The 16,951-nt window shown below is 39.3% G+C and overlaps 1 protein-coding gene across 6 annotated transcripts in view; it reads right to left on the bottom strand.

The window, feature by feature from the left end:
• Positions 1-16,951, bottom strand: part of CDK14 (cyclin dependent kinase 14) — a 543,695-nt gene that overhangs the window by 70,164 nt on the left and 456,580 nt on the right. For all 6 annotated transcript variants that reach the window (XM_039522181.1, XM_039522182.1, XM_039522184.1 and 3 more), the window contains one exon: positions 14,821-14,970. In XM_039522181.1, coding sequence (XP_039378115.1) covers positions 14,855-14,970 — 116 coding nt within the window. In that variant the 3' untranslated portion in view covers positions 14,821-14,854. The remainder of the gene's footprint in view (positions 1-14,820; positions 14,971-16,951) is intronic.

Raw genomic sequence — 16,951 nt, 5'->3', positions numbered from 1 at the left:
GAAAAATTCTGGTAAAATTAAAGGGATTTATGGCTGAATTTTGTGGTGTGGTTCAGAAGATACTGGCTGGGCTACTTTTGCTTATTAGTCCAACCTTCGACTCGTGGGAGATACTAACTGTGAGGGACTTGGGAAATTCCATTTTCAGTAGGACGGTAAAGGAATTTTTTGGTCCCTGATCATGGCCCAGGCAGGGCCGGCTTTAGGATGTGCGGGGTCCGATTTGAAAGAGCTGCCACCGAAATGCCGCCGCTGAAGATAGTGGCGGCAATTCGGCGGCAGCTCAATAGGTTGCCGCTGTTTCTGGCGGCACTTCGGTGGAGGGTCCTTCCTCGGCAGCTGTTGTCTTCCACAGCCCTACCTTGCGGGGCCCGTCTTCTGGATGGTGCGGGGCCCTCTTAGGCACGGGGCCCGATTCACAGGAATCGAGGGAATTGGCCTAAAGCCAGCCCTGGGCCCAGGTAAAGGCTTTTCCATCTCTAGCTCCCATGTCTTTCATCCTCCTGGCTGTCCAGCTCTTGCAAGATGCAAAGAGTGTCTCTAATCACCCTGATACGCATACATGTGCCTCATAGAATGCCCTACTCTCATAGCGCACTTCCATGCTTTCTGGGTCTTTAGCCTTAAATCTGTCTCAACAGTTAATGCACCTGCCTATTTCCCAAATGGCTTTTCTCCTTCCCTGACAAAATTCTAACATTATAGCTCCACTCCCACCCCGAAATAAGTAATGTAATGTATTTTATCCAGACTCCCTAACATTTAAATGTCTAAGCAAAGCAACAAAATAGGTTTTCATACAATGATGATGCATCATGAACTCTTTCAAATAGACTTTAATTTTTTATTCATTAAAGAAATAGTGTTATCCTGTAGGGCAGCGGTTCTTAACTGGGGCTCTGGGGGCTGCAAAGCAGGGCCACTCGGAGTCCCAAGCCCTGGCACCATGCAGGGCAGAAGCCCTGAAACCCAGACAGCCCACATAGCAGAAGCCCCGAGCCCCCTGAGGCAGAAGAGCCCCGGTTCCCTGAGCCCTGGAAGAAGCCACCCTGTGGGTCTAAAGCCCCGGCAGAAGCTGCCAGGTCGGGCTGAAACCCTGGCCCCTGGGGCAGAAGCCACCCCATTGGGCAGAAGCCCAAAGCTCCCCACCCTGTGGGGCAAAAACCTGGACCCCTGCTTTGCCCCATCCCATGAGGCAGAAGCCCCCCTGTGGCTCAAGCCAGAGCCTTCCCCCAACAGCTGAAGTCTGAAGGTTCCATCATCCCAGGCCCTGGAGTTTCTATAGCATATCGGAGGGGGAGGGGTCCCCCGAAAGTAAAAGGTTGAGAACCCCTGCTCTAGACAAGCCCTAGGTTGGTTTCTGATCCAGGCCTGCTTAGCTTTCTTACTAGCCACTTGCATCTTGACAACAGCATTTTCAAATACAAACAATGGCAGATTGTTCTTGTTCTGCTGTTTTACGCACATGACCAAAGAACTGGAATGGTTTAGTCAGCCATGGTTTTCCTCTGCTGGTTATTTTCTACCACAGAGACAAGGTGGGTGATAAAGAACATGATAATAGCCCACCTTAATTGATCAGTCTCGTTAGAGTTGGTATGGCAACACATTTTTTCGTGCGTGCGTGTGTGTGTGTGTATCTATATCTGTCTATCTTCCTACTGTATTTTCCGTTCCATGAATCTGATGAAGTAGGCTTTAGCCCACGAAAGCTTATGCTCAAATAAATTTGTTAGTCTCTAAGGTACCACAAGTACTCCTCATTCTTTTTGCTGATACAGACTAACATGGCTACCCCTCTGAAACCTGTCACTATTCAAGGAGCTAAATACAAGGTGGATCAAATTGTTTAGCATAAGTTGTTAGCACATATTTCAAGGGATCTTTCAAGTTGAAGTGGTCCATTAACACCTCTGCAGTCCTACGGGAGGAGGAGAGGTTAGTAGGTTATAGATCAGGAGTGACCAAACTGCTGTTCACAAGCCACATGTGGCTCTTTTACAGTTAAAGTACAGCTCACAGCACCCCCCACATTCTCTGCCTACCAGGCCGGGGGAGGTGGAGGGGCGAGAAACGTGGGGCTTCTGCCCTGCAGGGAGGGGCATCTCAGGGCTTCAGCCCCATGGGGCACTTACCAGGGCTCGAGACTTCAGGCCTGCTCCTGCTGAAGCCCCGAGCCCTGGAAGAAGCTGCCCTGCAAGGCTGAAGCCTGGAGCTTCCCAGCCCCACAGGGCTAAAGCCCCAAGCTGCTCCCCTGCCACAAGGGGCAGAAGCCTGGAGCCCCCTGTCCTGCGGGACAAATGCTTCAAGAGCTCCCCTCCACCCCTCCCCCCATCCTGCCCTGCAGGGCAGAAGCCCTCCCACATGTGAAGCCTGGAGTGTCCCGCAATGCTGGGCCATGCGGGGGAGGCGGGGGTGCCAAAAGAAAAGGTTGAGAACTCCTACTATAGGGAATTTACAGAATTACACAACACTGGCAAAACTCTCCCTTCAGGTCTGCACAGTGGATCTTGATTCCAATATTCTGCTCTCCTTATTGCACATGCACAGATCTGAGATATATGCACTAACGGGGAGATCTGAGTACTGGAGCTGGTTGCCACGGTATGGACCAGAGAGGAAAACTTTGAACTAAAGTAGTCATCTGAGAACCAGAAGATGCCTGTGTTTACAGTGCTGTATTAACTCAGCTGTTGGACAGACAGACAGACAGAGTGGGAACATAGCTTAATGCTAAGCTTTTTATGCAGAATGCAAAACAGAAATCATCCATCTGCAGTTTTTCGACCATTATTTTTGTTACAAAAGTCTTTTAAAGAAATAAATTCTGATTCACATTAGTTTTAGGAAGGGAAATCCAACAGCTTGTGGTTAGTTGATAAAACAAGACACGGCTATTTCATTACTGTCATAGAAAAAACTTGCTGAAGTATATAAAAAAAGGAAAGCTCAAGTCAGAGAAATGTTGAAAAGATACACGTGCAGAGTCTTAATACTAAGCAAACATACCTCAGAATTAAGAAAAATTAAGCAGCGCTGTACATGACTTGCAACAACAAGCAAACTTGCTAGATACGTATGTTTAAGATAAATGAGATAACATTCCTTGTCAAGAGAAGATATACCTTGCAATATAAGTTATTCAAAGACAGACTGTTGCTTTTAAACCAAGTTTACTCAGTCTAAAATGGTATTAGTGTGTCCAGGACGTTTTTGATAAAGCATCCAATTCCATGCCCATTTAAGCCAATAGGTGCAGGATTGAGCAGAAGTGTAATATTATTTTCTCATAGTTCAATGTACCATCATTTTTCAAAAATGTTACCTATGCAATTTAATTTTCCCTGTCACGTAATATATCTTATACACTCAGATACAGAATGATGAAACAATCAATGGCTAGTAGCATTAATAGCCAAGGTTCATTTAACTCCCTGTGACGAAGGTTCTGCCTGCAATTTTCAGTCACAGAATGTCTCACACAACACTGAGTATTTTGTATGGCTGAGACTTAATATATGCATCCTATAAGTCAAAGGTAGCCAGGAGACCTTGCAGTTTTTCATTTAGATTTAATTTTAAATGAAGAAAACATACATTTTAAAAACTATATTTTTCAAAAAAATCTTTACTTTCTAAGGGCATATGGTCTTTTCTGGAAATGAAATTATATTGTGAAACTGAAATTGTATTCTGATTTTATCCAGTATGACTAACCAAAGATAAACATGAGCTGTGTTATAATTCAGTCTGCCATAGAGACAGATTTTTCACAACAGTAGCTTAAAAAAAGATAAATCTTTGTGTTCAAAAACCCAAAACCATACCATACCATGTTTCTAATAAATGTATTCTCTATCTACCAGGTTCCGCCCAACTGCTACAATTGCCCAGATAAACCATTTGAGAATATGTCAGGTTTAATTAATACAACATGACCTGATCATTTCCATAGCAAGGAAGAAAGAAGTTTGCATTCTTTAAATCCAGAGCTCAACCTGGAGATTATGCTAAATTGCTTCATTCATAGTCCACACTCCTCCGCACATGTCAGGAGGACAGCATTTGTCCCCTCTAGTGATAAACAAATTATACATGAAATCAATTCCACTTCACAATAATTTTCCCTATTGGGTATTATCTTTCCTCCTCTGCTCCCTCCAGTTAAGCTTGCATCCTGTAACTTGCTAATGAGCTGGGGGCTTTCTGTTCCAGGTGGCACCCCCTGCCTCGAAGTCATGACATTTCCCATTTCGAATGCTGCTGGCATTTTTCGACAGCTCCTGCTAACTAGCCTTTTTGACCTGCACTAAGAGGAACTCATCTGATCGAATCCTCCAACCTGCCAATCATTCCAACAAATGATCTTCACAGTCACTCCCAAGGCAGGGGGAAAAAAAGAAAGAAAGAAAAAGCTAGCGAGAGAATGAGGGAGTAGGCAAGCGAGCTGCCTCTGCAGCTACCTAATGAGAATACTTTAAGTCTCTGAAGCAGCTGAAACACTGAAAAACTGGTGGGAAAATTAGGGCAGAATTTAATGCCTAGCTCTGTAATTACTATTTTCTTTCCATCCTGAGATCATTTTGAGAGCAACACCTCTGAGATGTGCCATTTTCTAAAGAACACAAGTAAATTTTATCATATAAATAGAAAATATACGTATTTCCTCTGCCACCACCAATATGTGACCCTCATAATTCTGCTCTGCCAAATGGCGTTCTTTACAGAATTAATTAGGGGCTGTAAACTTATTAAATGAATATTTGCACCCAGGAATTATTAATGTTTTTGTCATGTAAGCCATAATTAGTATTATAAAACCTAATTTAAATGCTGGCAATAGTTACACCTCTGTTTTTAGGCACAAACATTTGTAAACAACAAATATAATTTGAACATAGTCTATATGAATTTTTGTGCGTTGAAACCAAGCATAGCAGTTATGACGAGTGATTTGTTTTGGTTTAGTTCATTTTACAGTGTGATACATTAGCTACTGCTGAATTAGTCAAATGTGTTAGGAGACCTGGTTAATTTTTTTTTTTTTTTTGCTCTTATAGAACTTTAACATTAAATCTGTTCCAGATCAAGTTCAGTAGCTGGATCGTTCAAACTGAAATAACAGATTTAGAAAAAAAAAAAACCATAAACTAAGCAGCTACAGTGCTGTACTAAGGAATGTAGCACATATTTTATGTAATAATGAATTCAAAACTTTTATTAAGGGATTATACAAAAACATATGTTGTCTTTATACCATTACAACACATGTAATAATATTAAAAAGCACATTCTAATGATATTGTTCCTCCCATTTATAGCAATTATGTCAACAGATATATTTGCAACAATTATAGTATATAACTAATAGCTCTCTACCATTACAGAAAAATGATAATCCACAATTTAAAAGTATCAAGACATGTAGGTAGTCAAAATTATATTAAAACAACATTAGTCGTTTATAACACCACCACAAAATTATGGAACTATAAGTCTTAAACCTCCACTTCTGAAGAATCAGATGATATTGCTTCAGTGTTAGCCTCCTCTGTTGTGCCAAGGTATTGGAGATTTTAATATCTTATTCTGAATTTGTCTGCTTTTTCCCCTGAGACCTTTAAGATTATTTTAATGACATGCAGCCATGGGAACAAAAGTCAGACTAAACTGTAAATTATGGGGCAGCGTAAATTCATGCAATTTGATCAATTGACTCTTAAAAATATTACTGCATTCATGGGCCCAATTCTGCCCACAGCTGAGCACACTCAATTCCCATTAACTTCGGTGGGTGTTGCATGTACTTATCCAAGGACAGAATTTGGCCCTGGGGGATTTCAGTTTCTTTGTTTCACAGTCTACTACCATAAACTATGCAACTGAAATATTGATACAAAGCTCTTGAAACCACTTATTCATAGAAACCATCCCAGTGCATACTGTTCTGAGGAGTTTACTGAAATAGATTTTTGTTTTATGATTTTGCTAAAAGTAAAATGTTTTATTAATTCTGAACACTGCAAATTATGCCTTACAGGCAATGGCTCTCATTAGATTTGCTGTCTCTATAGGTTACAGGCCATGTGTCAGCACTAGAAGCTTCTTCTTTGTCTGGGAACCTAAGTTTCTCCCCTTCAGTGGTTCCACTTTTTCCCCATAGACAAAGCCTAACTGAGGAATCATGTGACAAAATAATCCTAAAGGAGAGGTGACCGTCTATGAGAGAATAGGATAGTTTAGAGCTTCTTTTGCTTCTCTTCCAGTCATTGTCATTTAGACATTGTCCTCTATGCATTCAAATGTCATCCCAGACTATCAGCCCACTTCAACTCAAACAGCCTTTTATGCCTAGACACTTCTTAGAGCATGAGCAGACCACAAAGACCGTCTAGTGGGAATCGGTTGCTATTCTAATATTAATAATACAATACAGTGCACTTGGGGCAAACAAGATTTCATCTTCTGTATCCCAAATTCAAGAACAAACAAACATGAAATGAAAAGATGGATAAATAGCATTAGCTGAGCATTTGTGTTACTGAAAATACCATCCATATCTTCAGAGATTAACTGCATTATCTGAGATGCTAAATTAGAATCCTATACACTGAAAATTACTTAAAACTACAGCTAAAAATGCTTAAGGGTAAATTATCAGAAGTGAACTAAAACATAAGCATTAGACTATTCAAAGGTAGAAAAAAATGCTATTTTCCCTTGATGCAGGTTCGACTTTAATTTAGTGATACTTCCTTCCTCATCTGGCGGCTGTGTAGCTGACCTGACTGTGAAACAATATAACTCAAAAAATACACTTATAAATATGCAACTACAAGTTCCAAAAAAGAATAATACAGAATATACAGCCACAATACAGAATTTATAGACTCTAGCCTGGGATATTTCAAAAGCTGGTCATGGCAAGTGTTCTAGGTAACAAGTCAAAGTGTGATCACAGTCTCCCATTCTGTCTTCCTCACTGCCCCTTTTCTTTCATCCTCAACTCCTTCCCCACCCCCGTGGGCCCTTTAAAGAAGCATCTTGAACTACTACTAAGCACTTGCATCAGAATCCTGCCCACAGTTTGGGAAGCCCTTTTCATGTTATTTTAATCAGAACTTCTCTTCCCCAAAAATCTCTTCTGCCCCCTCTTCCACTGTAGTTCAGGACTTTAAAAAAATAAAAACATTTTTGCCCACTTTGTGCAACCTGTGCCACATGTTATACGAATACCTATCTTATACCTTTGCTGCTCCTCTGGACCATCTTATTTGAACTGCTGCTTCTGCTCAGGGTCTATTTCTTACACGTAGAGGAGTATGTGCTTTCCTGGCCTTTCATGAATGGTCCTGATTGGCCCACTGGGTCCAGTGTTTGAATGGATCAATGGGACCATGTGAGAGGCTCCCACCAAGTGTGGATTCTTAAGTGGGTTCTTTAAGTGAATGGCTTACTTTGCATAATTTCATGTCAGTGCATTTCCAACTCCAAATGTGGATTTGATCTCCGAAATCCAAGGGAGTTGTGTACTCCAGTGGTTTTTGTAGTAAATATGACCAGCAGTAACAAAATCCATGTTAGAGTAGAATACATTAACTATGGACACAATTCAGAAAGCACTTAAACATGTGCTTAAGTACCACTGAGTACACGGGGCTGATACTGAAAGCCTTTCTGTGGCATATAGGTCCCCTTGGCCACTGCTCCATCTGCAGTTGGCTAGCACAAATCCTACGTGAGACTGAAAGATAGCCTAGTGCTGACCTGCTACATGATGGATGAGAATTTCACCCTCTGAGCATATGCATGCTGGACATACTGGTCTCATAGAATCATAGAATATCAGGGTTGGAAGGGACCTCAAGAGATCATCTAGTCCAACCCCCTGCTTCGATGTATTTGCATGGTGGGCTTGAAGGCAGAGTTTGGTCTATAACGTCCATTTTCCACAAATTAGAACAAAACAGCTTCAAGATGAGAATATAGTCCAAACCTGTGGCTTTCCTGGACAAATTGCTATGTGCATATCATTTAGGGTGTTTTCCATCAGCGTGATGGCCTTATCCTTTGATGCTAACTAAAACACAGTATGAATAGCCCCATAAAACCATTATGTTACTAACCTTCTAAAATTATGGCACTAAAAATGGTAAAAAAAAAAAAAAGCCACAAAAACCTCTAGGATCCTGCAGTTCTCTTTGTGTACTCACTACTAATTTAATGTTTTACAAAATTAATGCCACAATTTCAGTTCCAGTTAGCACTATTACTGGACTCAAACCCAAATTGCTTTCAGCTGCCCAACACAACTGCATCTTATTAGTCCTTTCACTAAAGACAATTTATGCAAATCCAGTATTTTTAGTTAAATAATTAAAATGGCCCTCAACATTGATGTATAGCCATCATTTGGTAGTGAGAGATGCAAGAAAAACTAGGACTTTAAACACCCCCATCTTTAGTACGTAGGCTTCCATCTTTTCAGTTGGTGCAACATGAGTGCTTTTATACAACTATTTGAATCCAACTCTAAAACACCTTTATCTTTAAAATGGTTCCATCTACTGTGGTGTTACACTTCAGTGTTATTTTTTCTACAAAGACTTTGTTTTATATTGAACTTAGAAATTCTGGGAAGGATAAAATTCTATGTGGGGCTTTCAGCTTTTGATTACATAAACAACTACAGAATCAAAGTCAAGTTAGCTAGTAAAGTAACTCAGCCCAGGAATTCCCTTTCATGAAGACCCTACTTCATTATAATTACTATAGTTTTATCTCCCGATGCCGCTCAGAACAGGAATTAGAACCACAGAAAATAGCTTTCCAGGGTGATTTAGCAGTGATGGGACACAGAGGGTAGAGAAAAGCAAGGTGATGATGAATTAGAAAGACTTTTCAAAACAGACTGACTCATACACTGCGGGACTATAGCTTCCCCACAGCTCGAGTTAAAGAAAAGCTTTCAAAAATGATGTTCCTATACAGCAGTGCTGAAGAGGGTATCTTACACATTTTGTAAATGCTAAGGAGAGGAAAAAAATTGAAAAGAAAATATTTGGCTTGATCTGTAATACACTTATCACCGGACATAACGACAAGCAACTAGATTGGAGAGAAGCATTTTTACAAAACATATTTGTGTTTTTGGATATCACACTTTTTTAGCAATTAGCAGTTTTTGCCATTCTATTAGGAACTGTTGTCAATTAAGCTTTATTTTGTTTCACACAGCTGAGCTGACCTGAATGAGGATATAGCCTTTCTGATTGGCTGGGTTTTTATGTCACTTGCCAGCTTAAATGGACATAGAAGAAAGAATTCAGCATCCTGCAATTGAAATTCAAGATTGCTTGTATGCATGTGCCTGTGGAGAAGCAATACAAATAAAGGCCACTTTTTGTTTTGTTCCAGTGAATTGTCAAGGAGATTTATAAAGCCAGGGGGATCTCATTATGGTAATACAGGTTAAATACTTTAAAAGCATATGGCGTTACCATCCTGAATTAAATTGTCCCTGCTGGCTCTAGGAGGCACACAATAATTGGTCAGAAACACATCTCTGTCTTTGTCCAACCAATCGGAACTCAGGATATGAATTACTATGTGAGAACATATCATACAATTTGATAACAGATAATGTTTTGCCTTTTCAATTACCATTTGATTTACCCTTTACTGGAGGAACAAGTTCTGGCCATAATTTTTACTGACCAAAGGGCAAAAATGGCTCTGGAGTTTTTTGTGGCCCAGTCTGGTTCTCATAGACACTGGCAAAGGCAGAGCTGTGTGCAACCACCAATTTTTGTTTTATAGGTATTGACATGTTTACTGCCCATTTAAAAAAAAAAACGGAAAGTGACAGCACTGAGGCAGGGCTGAATGGGAGCGGGGTGCAGGGACACATGGGGAAAGCGGGAGAGAGGGTGCAGGGATACATGGGGACAGGGGCAGATGTGTGTGACAGAATGGGAGAGGCTAAGGGTCTGTCAGGATCTGCATGAGAGAGGCTCTCCAACTCCCTAACAATCTCTCACACACCCCCAAAAATACCCCACCCTGTTCCATATTTCTCCCACCCACACCCAACAACCCTCCAAATTCACACCCAGACTCCTTCTCGGCAATTACTTCTCTCTCCCTCCACTCCTCCATTACCCCTGACTCCCCCAAGGCTTTGCACTGCTTCTGAGAGGTGCGGGAAATACATTTCTGTATTGTAGCTTAAATGACTTATTACTTAGAGTTCTGCATTAATATGCTTAATCTATTGGTCAAAAAACATTTCCTGAATCTTTTTTGTTGTCTGTATGTTACAGACATACTTGCTGACAGGTATTTTGAAATAAATTACCAAAATAATGGAAACTGACGTGATTATGTTACTTTGACAATTAAAATATGCAGAATTTTGAAGATTTTAAAAATATTGTGCACAGAATTTTTAATTGTTTGGTGCAGAATTTCTCCAGGAATACTGATATGAAGTTCATTATTTGATATTTACTATTTTCCCCTCATTAGTGAACAATCTTCAGGTTGGTCTTTGATGATTTACTGTGCTGGTGTTCCAGGGGATGTATGCTGTCTGTCCAGTGCGCCCCAGGAGCAGCGGGACAACGTGCCACTCCCTACTTTGGGCTCATGGCAATGCCATAGCTTAGCCCTCAGGGAGATCACATTTGTAGATGTCAGGAGTTCATATCTGGTGGGGTAGCCTAGGTTTTCAAAAACTGCTTTCTCATCATTGTTTTGGGATTGTTGGCAGCTATGTAGCAGGCAGGCAGCAATACCACTGCTGTACTCCAAGGATAGCAGTGCCTCTCTGGGATGCTGCAAATCCCTTCCCAACCCCTGCTAACAACTCTGTTCCTTGCATTAATTTCTTAGGTATGGTTAGCAGGAGATTTCTGAGGAAGAGTAACTGCGGAGATAGGGGTACAGAGAGGAGCCAAGGGAGCAATCACTGAGGAGAAGGAGAACACATTCTCCCCCTCCCCCCAAAGTCAGTCAATCAAGCTTCTGGGCCTGGTTTGAGGGGTATTTGTGCATTCTGGGGAATTTTACATCATTTTTCTTTGCCATTTTCTATCACTCTTCGAAGAAGAAAACAAGCCAAGATTCATCAGTAACAAATCAAGCTGAATGGCGGAACCAACCCTGCTTAATTATAACTCAGTAGTTTTAGGGAGACAAATGATTTAAAATATTTCTTCTTTTTACAGGGTTGATGAGCAGAGAAATATGTTATATATTGTACATTTTAGGATCATCATTAGCTTCTAAGGCAGTGCCCACTGAAACAAAGAAGGTAGTTCAAACCTGAGATTGTTTCAGGCTCTCTGCAAACACAGACAGACCTCTGAATGAGCATAAAAACATCTGTACTCCTGTCTATTTTGCTCTCATTTCCTTTTTATTTTGCTTCATCAGTGGCAGAAAAATCTCTCAAACATCTCAATCCCTTTCACCTCTTCTCAGTTTAGATACCCTGAAAACCTCAATTCTGCTCCAGGGTCTATGGAAGAAAGTAGATCTGGAGACAAGGAGAGACATTTACTATTCCTTCACAGTGCTGCTTTCTACTCCTCTGTGCTCCTAATAATACTACTTACATAGCCCTTTTATATTTTCAGACATCTGTGCAGACACTAGCCTACTCAATTCTTGCAAGAGCCCTATGGGAAAGGTAGGCTAGAACTATTATCTGCAGTTTAGAGATGGAGAATTGAAGGCACAAATAGGTTAAATGTGTTTCCCAGGGTTACAGAGCAGGTCAGTGTCAGAAGATCTCAATCTGAATCTTAAGATTTTCAGATTCATTCATGAGATGTGCTGCCAACAAACTAATTTACACCCACATTTTCAAAAGTGGGCATGGCTTTTGTACATACCTACCTCAGACTTTTGAAAACCAGCATGTATATGCACATGTCAGGGATATTGTTCAAGAGTCATTGGAACAGGGCCATAAACTTGGGTCTCAGTCTTCCCAACTGAGGGCCCTAATTACTGGTCTAGAGAGTCACTTTTTTTATATCCATCCAGTCTACCCTATAGCCCAGGGATTAGGGCAATTTTGCCTTGTTACCATTTGCTCCCGGTTGGCTCTGTTCACCTGTTGTGCCTTGTATTATACTTAGATTGTAAACTCTCTAGGAAATGGGCCATCCTTTTGTTCTGTGTTTGTACAGCAACAGGGGTCTGATCCATGATTGGGACCCAAAAGTGCTACTACAATACAAATAAATAATAATCAATTTGAAAGTGCATTGAGATCCTATGGAATGAAAGATGCTGTTCTGAACATATGTAAGATATTGTTCTGGAGTAGCAACTTCATCTTTTTTTATATATATATACATATATATACATACATACACACACATATATACAGGCTCTTTCTTTTTCCATACCAAAACAGATACAATGGGCCAAATACAGCCCTAGAAAAAGAAACAACCTAATTCTGTTCATATAGGTATTGAAGAATGAGCAAAATGTCCTTCTTTCCATTATTTTAACAGCTTACTTTCACATATGAACTTATATTGCAAATTCTGTGCAAATTCTTGTTTGGAGGCAACAGAAATGAGATTCTGTACATAAGCTTCCAAACAAAAGGCATTCACCGCAGATGGGGACATTCTACATTTATTTTTTAGATGGGTGATGTATCATGTTGAAACAAGCAAGACTGAAGAATGTCTGCAGAGGCACAGCTCCAGGAAAAAAGTAGGGCTTTAGCTTGTCAATAAAGATGTAAACAGACTGCTCTGAGGCGGTCTCATTTCTGACATTAGAAAGTCTTAAATGCTTTGCTGGAGAAAAGCATGTGCAATAACTGGGACAGATTGCCAAGAACTGAAATCTGATTGCGTCAGTTTTTAACAGTCACTGTTCACCCTGGAAACCACGCCCTTAACTTTACAGGTTTTTAAAAAATAGAATTGAATGTAATTTTATAATGGTAGAGACTGCAGTAAGAATTTATTTGGGGTGGATATCTGATAATGCAACATATACACATAGCTAACAACATTTATTTATTTTTCACAAAGAATATTAACAGTATGAATATGAGATAATATCCATTAGGCTAATTTTATAGTGGGCGATACAGTAACATTACAGTTTACCTCACTTCTCATAGCTCCTTGCTAATTTGTTGATGTCAACAACATTAAACAGTAAAATATATTCTAACCTGCAAACAGAAAAGTGCCTCTTTCAAAAGACAATTCTTTTAAACAATGGACTAAATTTGAAGTGACATAAGGCCAATATGAGAGATGCTTTGGGTGCTCCATAAATTAGTAAGAAAATAAGTGTAATTGTTGCCTAAATTGTGCTGATAATAAAATCAAACAACTGTAGGACTAGAAGGGACTTCAATAGTTCATCTAGTCCAGTTCCCTGCACTCAAGACAGGACTAAATAATAACTAGACCATCCCTGACAGGTGTTTGTGTTCTTAAAAACCTCCAGTGATGGAGATTCCACAATCTCCCTAGGCAATTTGTTCCAGTGTTTAGCCACTCTGTCAGTTAGGAAGTTTTTCCTAATGTCCACCTAAACCTCCCCTTGCTGCAGTTTAAGCCCCATTGCTTCTTGCCCTATCCTCAGAGGTTAAGGGGAACAATTTTTCACCCTCCTCTTTGTAACAATTTTTTATGTACTTGGAAACTGTTACATGTCTCTTAGTCTTCTCTTCTCCAGACTAAACAAATCCAGTTTTTCCAATCTTTCCTCACAGGTCATGTTTTCTAGACCTTTAATAATTTTTGTTGCTCTCCTCCTGACTTTCTCCTATTTGTCCACATCTTTCCTGAAATGTGGCACCCAGAACTGGACATACTACTCCAGTTGAGGCCTTATCAGTGTGGACTAGAGTGGAAGAATTACTTCTCATGTCTTGCTTACAACACTCCTGATGATACATCCCAGATGTCGCTATGAAAAAAAGACGTCTAACTCTATTTAGATATTACAGGCACAAAAGACATCCTAGGAGGTGTGGGTGGAAAAGGGGACGTTGGTGGTCTAAAAGAGTGTGTGTCAAAGGGAGGAAAGCCCTGCTAAGCCTATACTGTAGTAATAATGCAAACAGACAAAAAGTAATTAGTAGGTCCATACAAAATATATAACAGGCATCCACCTATTTTAACTTGGAAGACATCCCCTACGGCCCAGAAACATACAGGTCTCCACAATGCTGTTAGAAAGTCTGATGCCATAACAAGCAGTATTTCCACACTGAAATATGTTTTAGAACTTATGATTGAAGAGCTGTGGGCTCAAACTGAATCCACACAAGACCAAAGTGATGATGGTAGAAAAGGAGATTTATTTATAGGAGCCAACCAAGATCATTCCCTCCATCAAGGGCATTGGCCCTCCATTTGTCATGGTGGTAAACTCCGGATAGGACTCTTAGTCTTATTGAACTCATCACTAGTCTCTCAACCCATATCTAATAGCAAAAGCGACGTGAAATGCCTACTTTCATCAATACCTCACCAGAAGTCAGTTACTCCCTCTAGGTACCAGCTTGTAATGACCATTGTCGGCTATATCAGCAAGGAGTTTCCTATTGGCTTCTGCAAAATTCCCAACATGTCAGTCACAATATTTCAGCCCACCTCTTCACTGTGCCTGGGACTAACAACTATCCTACTCATGCAAAATCCAACCTCAGATTTACCCACATGCACGTAATTCCTTTTTTTTTTTTGTTCTTTTTTTTTTTTGCACCTCTAGAGCACAATTTAATCCAATGATGTATTCAAAGAAATTCTTTTTGATAAGCATTCTTACCTGCAATTCTCCGTAGTGAGTTTAAGTATTCTCCTCAGTGCTTGCTGTTTGATAGAGCTTTCCCATAACTATTGTTTTTCCCAAAGACTCTCATGCTTTCTCCAACCTCTAGTTGTAACCTTACATTCGGTACCGTAAAAATAGAAGACACTGTGGAAAAAGTGACAATTAAGAATCTTAATTATTTTGTTTTATGATAAATGTATTGCTTTAAAAAGATTCAGCTAACTGCTGTGGCAGATATTGAAATAAGGAAGAAGCTTTGTGCTACTTCTAAATTATTTTTTAAAATCTTCAGTGGGAAGGAAGTAGGGTTGTTTATGGGGGAGGTTGTTATGTGAGCATACAACGTTGTCAGACATCTTGTAAAGAGTTGTGTTTTCAGATTTTGTTTTTTTGTTTTTGCTCACTTTGCTCCCATCTGTGATTCAGTTTTTCCTATTACTTTTGAAGTTTCTCCTGTGTAACCTTTAGAAATGTTACTAGAATTTCTAAAAATAAGACAGGACATTCAATAATTTGACTTCATGTCTTCCAGCTTCAAAACTCTGTTGCCTGTGGAATGAGCCTCTGCATTTGCCTTTCCTCCATTGCAAAAGAACAGAACAGAACCACAGTGATAGAGACCATTAAAAGTGGTTTTAAAAATATCCAGTGAATATTTAAAAGCAAACCAAATTTCTCTACATAATGCAGGTCGAGTCTATCAGATCTGTAGCTGAGTCACTGGAAAAAACTGTATCAAAATTGCAAGGTGATGGCAGGAAAGTTTGTGTATGGAACTAATTATTAATGGCCATGATAATATTAATGATGAATGTCAAAATACAAATGGTGAAGGGTTCGCAATGATGTTCAAGAAACCTAGTTCCAATTAGAATCCCTCAGACTGGATTTTTTCTTTTTTGCAACCATTAGCACCTGTGTATCAGGCTGTTAGGCATAAAAAAAAATCTCTTATGTGCCCCTGTGAGATTGAGAGAACAAAATTACAGGTGCACATTTAGAGGTTATATTACATTTGGTTGTATAAAATTAAATAAAATGGTGAGTCTTTATAGTCACTAAAAACCTTCATTTTTTTTTGTCCAACAGATACTAGTGCAGCTAATAGGTGTTAGAGTCACCACATTATTTTTGTGCATTTAAATATTCAGCTACTGTGTTTATTTTATGGAGACTGTATTCCACTATTATAATACATAGTCTTGTAATTATTATCTCTGTTGTACTGTACTCATACTAAAATTTATTTTGGGTGTTTCTGTGGTCTTTTTTAAAATCGGAAAGTGTGTTACAAATTACTTGCACATATTTATGCATGGAAATGCTTATGAGCTTATTTAAGTAGGAAAGAGTGAGGGAAATTACTTTTTTTATGGAAAATGAAATCTGGCATAGTTAGTATAAGTATTTAGTTTCTATATTACAGCTAAAGTCTGGGGTTCTTGGAAGACTGTGTGATCTCAGGTATTGTACTGTATTTCAGTATTCCAGTGTGGAATGATTAGGTTGGTCTCAAAGCATCATTGTTCAAATTCATTTGTTCTTTACACTTCTAGTGAGCGGAATTATTCCCTTTTTGCATTAATTTTGTAACAGCATTATAAGATTCACTATTCCTATGTCTTTTTTGAAATTTTATACACTGAAAGTGAAGATTGCAGTGTAGGTTAGGTAGAGTTAATTGGAAAATGGAATTCCCATCCCATGGGCAATTCCAACATATCAAAACTTTTTTCATTCTGAATCAGAACAAAAAGTCAAAATTTCAACATTTCTCACGGAATGTCAATTCTAAAAGTTCACATTTCAAAACATAATATTTCATTTAAATAATGTTGAATCATTTCATTTAAAAAAACGTAAAAAAGGTTTGTTTCAGTTATAGCAAATCATTACAATACAGTATAAATTATATGTTAAAATTATATCATAAAAGTTAAAATGTTGATATGATTTGTTGACACTTATTCTATAAAAAGTTCATTGAAATCTACACTTTTCCACATATTGTTTTGATTCAGATGAAACTCCAATTTCTGATGGAAAAGTGTTTCCGTCAAAATTCCTTCTAATGGTAGGGATTCCTTTCCCCTCTCACACAATTGTGATTCTCCACAGACTTTTT

Source organism: Mauremys reevesii, linkage group 2 (genome assembly GCF_016161935.1).
Source record: "Mauremys reevesii isolate NIE-2019 linkage group 2, ASM1616193v1, whole genome shotgun sequence".
Lineage (NCBI taxonomy): Eukaryota > Metazoa > Chordata > Testudines > Geoemydidae > Mauremys > Mauremys reevesii.
This window is presented reverse-complemented; position numbering and strand designations above follow the sequence as displayed.